At 40.4% G+C, this 9,437-nt stretch overlaps 1 protein-coding gene across 1 annotated transcript; it reads right to left on the minus strand.

Moving 5' to 3' along the window:
* Positions 1 to 350: 350 nt before the first annotated feature.
* On the minus strand, positions 351 to 8,193 carry LOC131245537 (leucine-rich repeat receptor-like serine/threonine-protein kinase BAM3). Its single transcript, XM_058245063.1, has 2 exons — positions 5,435 to 8,193; positions 351 to 993 (listed from the first exon to the last, which is right to left on the minus strand). Exons 1-2 carry the CDS (start codon positions 8,082 to 8,084, stop codon positions 656 to 658), a joined length of 2,988 nt encoding a protein of 995 aa, XP_058101046.1. The 5' UTR covers positions 8,085 to 8,193; the 3' UTR covers positions 351 to 655.
* Between the last annotated feature and the right edge of the window lie 1,244 nt (positions 8,194 to 9,437).

The raw sequence follows: 9,437 nt of genomic DNA on the forward strand, positions 1-9,437 counted from the left end.
CCTGTATTTGGGCCTTTTTGGGTCCATCTTTACCATGAAACTGTCCGCGATCCTGTACATCATAATCCATGCTTGAGCAACAAGTGCCTATCTATCCTAGATTGGTGGTCATCATTTCTTAAACGGTCCATTTATTTATAGATGTATGGACCAAATGATATTCTCATATAATGAATTTCAGATATTATCTAAGAACTATGAACGTCCCAGATCTTGCGGAAATTTCCAATATGAGGCAAGTGAGTGCGTTGGCGTTTTGGCGCTTGAAGATGGAGCGACTGGAATCAAAGTTTCATGCTTACATAAGGAAAATCTATCATTTTGTCATACTTTCAAAATGATAGCGAATATCGGTCAACGGGTACTAAGTACAGTCCTTCTATTCATATCTGCACGTCCCCGAATTACAACAACAACCCCATAACCAGTTATAATTACCAAAATAGCCCTTCAGATACAAGCAACGGTACGTGCTACATTGCGCCCGTGAGGTACCGCTCCTCCCTCGTGCTTGAGCAATGACCAGAGACCATGTGTTCATTAAACAAAAATTACATATAAAAACTCGACCAAATCTCACATGACTAAATGATCCAACGGCTCAGATGTGTCTATACTCTAGAATATAGGAGATTGAGGTCTTTTAATATGGATATCAGGTCACACTGAATGGATGTGATTGCTTTGCTTGTGCAAGCATCTGAACAACATCTCTCATGGTGGGCCGCTCCATGCTGTGCTCCTGGACACAAAGCATGGCTACGAAGAACAGTTGCATGGCTTCGTCTAACGGAACGTTGATCAACCGTTCATCTAAGATCTTGATTACTCCTTCTTTGGTCCAGTTCGTGGTCATCTTGGCCCACTGGACAATGTCTATCCCTTCTTCTCCGAATCCACCGACTGGTCTGCGGCCTGTTATCAGCTCCAAGAGGACTACACCAAAGCTGTAGACGTCGCTTTTCTCATCCACTTTCAATGTGTATGCATATTCTGTTTCATATAAAAATAAAACAAAATAAAACAAAATTTGAAACAATCGTATAGTATTTCGCTACCACGAGTAGCTAAATGAATAGCTTCTTCTAAGAAGTGTTTTTATTCATTTACTGTTGCTTTAATAACTAGTGGTCGAATAAAAAAATGTCGAAGTAACTCTTCGGATCCTTTGCTTGACATAAGTAAGAAAATCTTGCTTGTTGCAATCTACCTGAGCAACATTATCAAAAACTGCATTTAATGTAGTAGTGTTGGCAACATTAGTGATGATGTGGACCAATCATGATGAAATAAAATGAGATTTTTTTGTTTGTAACAAGTAGAGATTTGGATTCATGTCTGATGTATTTTTGCACATCAGATCATGCATAGTGAGCAAATTAGGTGTGGAGCTTATCATGAGGCCACTTTGATGTATGTATTGTATATTCATGTTGTCTATTCATTTTTTAAAAGACAATTAGTTAAAGGTATGAGCTTAAAATGAAGTAAATTCAAATCTTATGTGGACTGTACTAGACGAAACAATGGTAATTGAACACCCCACTATTAAAAACTTCCTAAGACCCACTATAATATTTTTTTAATGTTTATTTTCCATCCAACCTGTTGATAAAGTCTTATCAGCCTAAAAAGCTAAATGAAGAGGAAAAATAAATATTGGCATTTTTTTTCTTTTCTTCTTATTTATTTATTCATTTAACACACACACACCACCACAAACTCACGCTATAGTAGAATTTCACCACCCATAGGTGCTTGAACCCTTGACTAGGTGTTGAAACTCCCTATAGTCTACCGAGCAAGAGTAAGGACCCAAAAACAAAACAAATATCGGCTTGATCCAAAACTTACGTGGCCTACAAAAAGTTTTTAATGATCAACCAATGCTGCTTTCTACAGTACAGTTCACTTGATTTGGATAAAAGAATCTATCAAAATGGCGCGTGTATACAATACATTCATGAAGGTGGGCCCCAAGGTAAGGCCATTATCTGAGGTGAGGTACACCAAATCCACTCCCTCATGCATAATCTACATTAAGTAATCTAATCCCAATTTTAGTTAGCCTATCCCCTTGGCATTGGATACACCATTCTAAAGTGGCACTTTCGTCTACATAAATGCCATTAGCAACATTTTAATTTTTTTTTTCACAAAACTTTGACAATTGTATCCATAGGCAGGAAAGCACCACTTCAATGGAAAATATGAAATCAAGGTAGAGCCGATCAAAATCAACATTAGGCTTAATCTTAATAAGTAGAATACCTTAGCCAAATGGACCCTTGTAGATTTGATTCTTTTATATATGTGCCCGAGAAATGAATGGACCCGATTTGTTAGAGAATATGGCACTTGGATTCAAGATTCACGAGTGATGGCTCTACCACATTCCTATTCGTCCTTATATTTCACATCCCAAGGTAGGTTTTTGGATAGGTAGGGACGAGAAGAAGATGGTTTGAAGATATTCTTAAAGTTTTCTTAAAAAATCTCATATGAAGAAGGGACATGACACGTAGAGAGTCCACTGTGGGAAGGGTACTTTCTCTTTACTATATTTATATATATAGATTTGAACGGGTGAGATGGTGTATCCTCATTGGTAGGTGTCCCATTAGATTATTCATGATGGGTGGGAATCCTATGTACTTTCTACTGGGATTGAGAGGAAATCATTGGATTAACATGCATTGAGATTTCATTAGTAACAGCTTAGTGAGTGAGGCCCTGTGGGGCCCACCTTGATATATATGTTGTATATCAATGCCGTCCATCAGTTTTTCCAGCTCAATATAAAGCATGGTTCCAAACTTGAAGCAGTTCCAAATCCCAAGAGGACCACACAACATGAAAAAAAGACCATCATTAAAAAATTCCTAGGGCCCATCTCAATATTTATTTACCATCCAACCTGTTGATAAGGTTACATTGACTTGAATGAACCTTGATCCAAAACTTCTGTGGGCCCGAGGTAGATTTTAAAGGAGAGCGTTAAATCCCTAATGTGGTCTACTTGAGATTTGGATGGGCTTCATTTTTCGGACCATCCCTCTGAGAATGACCTGGAAAATCTGATGGACGGCGTGGACATACAACACATACATCAAACTGGCCCTTGAAACAAAGCTAATGTGCTAGTTTGTACATGTGGGACCATCATTATGGGATCCGAACCATTGATCTCTTATGACGCATGAAATTTTCACAGATCATATGATTCTAAAAGCTAAGAACAAACGGATAGAGAAGAAACTCAGAACTAGTTCAAACTAAAGGTCAAGATCAGATGATATAATCAACCAAGGGGCCCACCTGATGCATGGACACAAAACCATAATCCACAATGCAAGGGCAAATGAGTCTTTTACCAAAGGAATAAAAAACCAAGGCCATTGTACTTTATATCAACAGTACGTAAGGTTGCTTTTTCTAGGCTTAGGGAAAAGGAAAAGTTAGATATCCCAGTCAGGATTCTTCAGCACAGCATTTACATTTTTTGGTTTGTTATTCATACAATAATAGGGTATCAGTCAAAAAAGTAGGGTGTCATTGTTTTGACTGTGCATGGTTTATGGATTCCAAGACCAGCTAAAGCCACCCAAGTGCTGTCAAAAGCAAAAGGAGTATGTTGCTTTGGGTTTTTGCTGTCCCTGCAATCCACATGATAAAGGACCTTTACACGTGGCACCCGCTCCAACTGACAAGTGTGTAAGACATCTGATCAGGTGGGCCACATGTATATGTTGAATGTGTAACATCGGCAAGTTTTTATGTTGGGTGGCCCACCCTGATTTGTGTCTAGGATTGATTATTTTCATGGTGGGACCACTTTAGGCACTGTTCTGATCTCCCACACACTTGCCACGTGGGAGTGTTTTGCTGCATGTGGGGCTTTGTGTCGGGGATTGGATGTCCTTATTCAAGAAAGTGAGGAGAAAACGATGGGGGTGACTTGGATGAATGGCCATAGCGAAAGTAGTGAATCTTATCAACATCTATTCAAAGATCAATCGGTGATGGGGAATGGGACCCAGTTGGTTGACTCTTTAGGGTGCAGCGGGGTCAATTGGATCAATTTCTGCAACAGTCCATTCAAGATCAGACACAATATAAGATTCACCCACAACGAAGCTTAGCTGTGGCTGTTTCACCCTACATCAATTTCTTGTACGATTGAATAAGCACGTGCGCTCCATTTGCTAACCCATTAACTGGTTATTAGAACTATAGCTTAGGAACTCTAATAAATAAATAAAATAAAATAAAAACTTGACATGACTCAACTTGACCAATTTTCACCACGACTTGAAAAATTCCATGCGTTCGTAACTCTTTCATGTTGGAACCGGGGAAACACCTAATTAAATATGAATCAAGTAAAATATATGCAATTGTATAACCAAGTCCAAACAAGAACAATATAAATTTAATGTGAAAAGCCTCTTATGAAAAAATAAAATAAAATCACTACATAAAGTAACAAGTAATGCACTATAAAAGTTAAAAATTATAAGAAATAGAGTTTTACGAATTTAAAACAACATTGAATGTACTTTCATAAGCCCTGGCTATGCCCTTGAATCCTTAGGAACGAATTAGAAAGTCCTAAAACACTTCTTTCTCTCTCAAATTTGAATTACACTTGCTATATATAGTGTTACACTCAGCATAGGAAACTAATTCCGCACTTACACAATTCTGCGCGCATCTTCAATGCGACCTTCAATAGTATCGACAACCCATCAATGATTTGTTGATGGCATCGAGCTTGCTTTGATATCATCGAGTAACAATATTAAAACGTTCGAACGACCAACCTGAATTTTCTGAATTTTTCCGATGGGATCAAGCACATGTTGATGGTATCAACATCTGCTCAATGACATTGAATAGTCTATCGATGACATCAACAGATCCTATTATTAACAGATTTAAGATATTAATAACACATCAAAACTTGAGAAAAAAATAAGTCAATTAAAATATTCAAAGGCAAACTTGACAGAACTTAATTAAGCTTAGACTCAACTCAATCGCAACTAAACATGATTTATACATTATGATATAGTTTAAATGTTAAATTACAAATAATACTTTAAAAGAAAACTCAGAAAAATCTTACTAGTTTTCGAGGAACTTGCCTGAGCATTCGATCCAACTCAATTTGGCATGACTTTAAATCAACTCGGATATCTATGTTTCTAAGCTAACTTTAGTATCTTTTTGAAAGATAATATGGACACCGGATCCCATGACCTCATAATTGAAATATACTCCGTCTACCACCAAGCCAACAAGAACCCAAAATGAGACTTAAAAGGCTATTGGAAATAAAAAATGAATATGATTATGTTCATGGAATCAAAAGAAAAAATGAATATGATTATGTTAATGGAATCAGATCAAACGGATAAGATTTGAAACATACCGGGAGCGATGTAACCATAGGATCCGGCGATGGCAGACATGCATTCCGACGTCCCGGTGTCCTGCAAGAACTTGGCTAATCCGAAATCGGCGACATGGGCCTCCAAATCAGCATCTAACAAGATGTTGTTCGACTTCACGTCTCGATGGAGAATCAAAGGACTACAGTCATGATGCAGATAACAGAGGCCTTTGGCCGCTTCCATAGCTATCTTCAACCGAACGTCCCACTTCAAACACCCTCCTCTCTTCCCATGAAGAACTTCACCCAAGCTCCCATTCGGCATGTATTCGTAGACGAGCAGTTTGGTGTCTTTGTTCGAACAGAATGCAATCAGACGGACTATGTTCCGGTGCCGGATTCGCCCCAGTGTTTGAATTTCAGCAGAGAATCCGTTGTCGTGAGAAGACCCTTTGCTTATCCCCAACAGCCTCTTCACTGCTATCTGCTCTCCTGTTGGCATCGTTCCTCTGTAGACGATCCCGGCTCCTCCTCTCCCTATAATGTTGTTGTCTTTCAGGCACTCTACTATGTCGTCACTGCCGAATTCCAGCTTCTGAAATGCCGTCAGCTTCCATGGCTTCAAATTCTTCTTCCTGGCTGACAAACGGGCCTTGAAGATCACCGCCATAGAAAATGCCAATGAGCAAGTTAAGAGTCCCAATGCGAATAATAGCTTGTATTTGGCGGGAATTTGGGATTTGATGCTGCTTTGCTTGTCGGAATCATGCATTGTCGATGTAGATGAGTAATTGCATGGTTTCAAGTGGGACCCGCATAACAGAGGATTACCTGTGAATGATGTTGTGTTGAAGTATTCGAACTGTCCTGTTTCGGGTACCTGACCGGAGAAGTTATTGTGTGAAAAATCTGCTGATGTTAGGCTCTTGACACTTCCAATTTCCTTCGGAATGCTCTGGTTTAATCGGTTCCAAGAGACGTTGAAGTAATTGAGTATTCGAATTTGAGCTATTCGGACTGGAAGCGGGCCGTCGAGCTGGTTTTGGCTCAAATCAAGGTAAGTCAGTAAAGAGCAGTCTCCAATCTCAGGTGGGATTCTACCAGTGAAGTTATTTCTGCTCAAATCCAACTTCAATACATGCTTCAGAAGGCCTAATTCGGAAGGAAGCTCCCCCGCAAATTGGTTTCCGCCAAGAAGAAGAATCTGCAAGCTGGAGAAGTTTCCGATGGAAGATGGCAGACGACCGAAAAGACGATTGTTTGACAGATTCAGCCGGCCTAGTTTCGCTGGAACCTTATTTGGTTCTTCCCCAATTCGTCCTGTAATGTAATTGTTCTGCAATTCTACCAGTGACAGTTCCGGCAAGTAAAGAAACCCGTTTGGGATCGAACCAGTCAAGTAGTTCTGACCCAATCGAACTCTGGAAAGCGTTACGCACTCTCCAAGATCACTAGGCAGAGGCCCAAACAGGAAGTTGTCGAGCAAAATCAAGATCTTCAGCTTTCTTCCTGAGCATAGGGACCGAGGAACCAGACCCGTCAGCCTATTAGTAGAAAGATCGAGTTCTGTCAGCTTGCCGTTCTGTCCGAGCTTAGGAGGAATTACGCCAGTGAAGTTATTCTGCCAAAGTTTCAAGACCTCCAAATTGGGGAGATCTGCAACTAACCATGGGATCTCCCCATGAAGGCGGTTGATGAAGAGATGCAAGAGGGAGAGCTCCTGCAGCTCTGAGAACTCGATGGGGATATCGCCGGTGAGCATGTTGTTGGAGAGATCAAGAGATTTCAAGCTGCTCAAGTTCCCAAACTGAGGTGGGATTGTTCCGCTGAGCTGATTCGTCTGTAGGAACAGAGTGTCCAGTTTCTTCAGACGGCCTAGTTCGGCCGGGACATGACCTTCAAGACCGCAGCTCGACATATCAAGATGAACTAGATTGATGAGGTTTCCTAACTCAGGTGGGATTCCTCCATTAAATTCATTGAAATACCCCAAGTAGAGCTGTTTTAGATTGGTTAGATTACCAAGCTCTGCTGGTATAAAACCGCCCAAATCGTTTCCGGCAAGTGAGAGATAGTTCAGCTGCTGCAAACTGCCATAGCTCGATGGTATCCTCCCGGAGAAGTAATTCCCGCCGAAATCCAAACGCTTCAATTCGGGAAGCATGGAAATGGCTGTGGGAAGGAATCCGGAGAAGTCGTTGTTGTAAGCATCCAAGACCTCGAGCTCTTTCAATTGGGAGAAGTTCCAGTCCAAGCTGCCATTGAACTGGTTGTTGGAGATGTTTAGGAATCTAAGGCTTGTCAGCTTTTGAATATCGGGAGGGAATTCGCCGAACAGATTGTTGCCGGCGACGGAGAGGTTTTGAAGGGTTCTGAGATTGGTTATTTCGGGAGAGATGACGCCGGAGATGTTGGAATTTGATATGTCGATGGTGACTATGAGGGTGTTGGTGCTATCGCATTGGATTGCGGGCCAGGAGCAGAGGGACATGTAATTCGATTCATTCCAGGCGTCCAACGATGGATGAGATGATGTGAAAGATTTCTTGAGAGAAATCAAGATGGAAGCTTGTTTGCTTAGAGACGAATTACGTGAAAAGATCAACGATGAAGAAGAAGAAGAAGAAGAAAGAAGATGAAGAAGAAGAAGAGAAGAAAGGAAGAGAATTCTCATGGTGGAAACAGCCATTGGAAGCTTTCTGGTATAGAGAAGAGAAGCAGGGGAGCTCTGTAAGCATTTCAAAGGGACGCGTATCGAGAGATAGAGAGAGAGAGAGGGGCCTTAGACGCCGTTAACTTCGGCTTTTGATTTTGATTTTATTTTCTGTCCTTCCATTTTATTTTGGCTTCCTTTTGTTTACAGACAGTTGATTAGAGACCACGGTCCAATTTATGTGAAGGATCGTCCTTAGAAGCTGTACATTTGGGGTAATATATCTATACTGACTGATCGTTGCAAGTGGCTTGGCATACGGTTATCATGGGTAGGAAACGGATTGGCTACTCCATTGGGTGGTGGTCGGTGCTCTATGGGCCCCACCATAATTTATATGTCTCATCCATGCCGTCCATCTATTTCTCTAGATCATTTTATGTAATGAAACCAAAAATGAGGTATATCCAAATCTCAAGTGGACCACATTACAAGAAACAGTGTTGAATGAACATTGACCATTAAAAACTTTTTGGGGGCATAAAAGATTTGGATGAATCTGATCTTTGTTTTTTCCCTTCATCTGGGTATTTATGACCTAATCAACATATTGGATGTCAAATAAACAGTACAGTGGGCCTTAGGAGGATTTTAATGGTGGATATCCAATCAATATTGTTTTCCTGTGGTGGGGTCCACTGATATTTGAATCCCTCTCATTTTTTGCATAAAGCCTTAAAATGATCTGTAAAGATTGATGAACGGAATGGATGAAACACATGCATCATGATGGGGCCCACAAATAACCGACATCAGCCACTGGGCAGGTGGCAGGGGGAGTAGCCAATCCGTTTCCTCATGGGTATTATCTTTGATGGGACATAGCCTATAGGTGGGGGCAATCATGTCGAAATCGGATTGCGTACCGAGTTACTCATTAAGCTTTTATCGTATTGAGTAAACTGTTGGGCCCACGTTGAATGTATGTGGCTTATCCACACCGTCCATCCGTTTTTTCAGGTCATTTTAGATGTGGAGCCCAAAATCGAACCGTATCCAAAGCTCAAGTGGACCACACCATAGGAAACAGTGTGATTATGTGGCCCCCCAATAATTTTTAACGGCAACATTTAAGTCAATGGATTCCCAATAATATTACATGTGTTTGGGAGGAGCATATTTAATACGCTCAATTCACATCAAATACATTAATAAAATTTTAAAAAAGTTACCGTGAAATCATGTAATTTCATTTGACATGAATTTTGATTAACGAGAACTCTCTGGCTACAATTTTCTATCTTACTCACTATCTCTTTTTCAAATACAATATGTTGATGTGGAAATTCGGTTAGCTTTCATGAGGCTTGGGAACCTGCACAAAGAACA

The sequence above is a fragment of the Magnolia sinica genome, chromosome 5, assembly GCF_029962835.1.
Source record: "Magnolia sinica isolate HGM2019 chromosome 5, MsV1, whole genome shotgun sequence".
NCBI classification, from domain to species: Eukaryota; Viridiplantae; Streptophyta; class Magnoliopsida; order Magnoliales; family Magnoliaceae; genus Magnolia; species Magnolia sinica.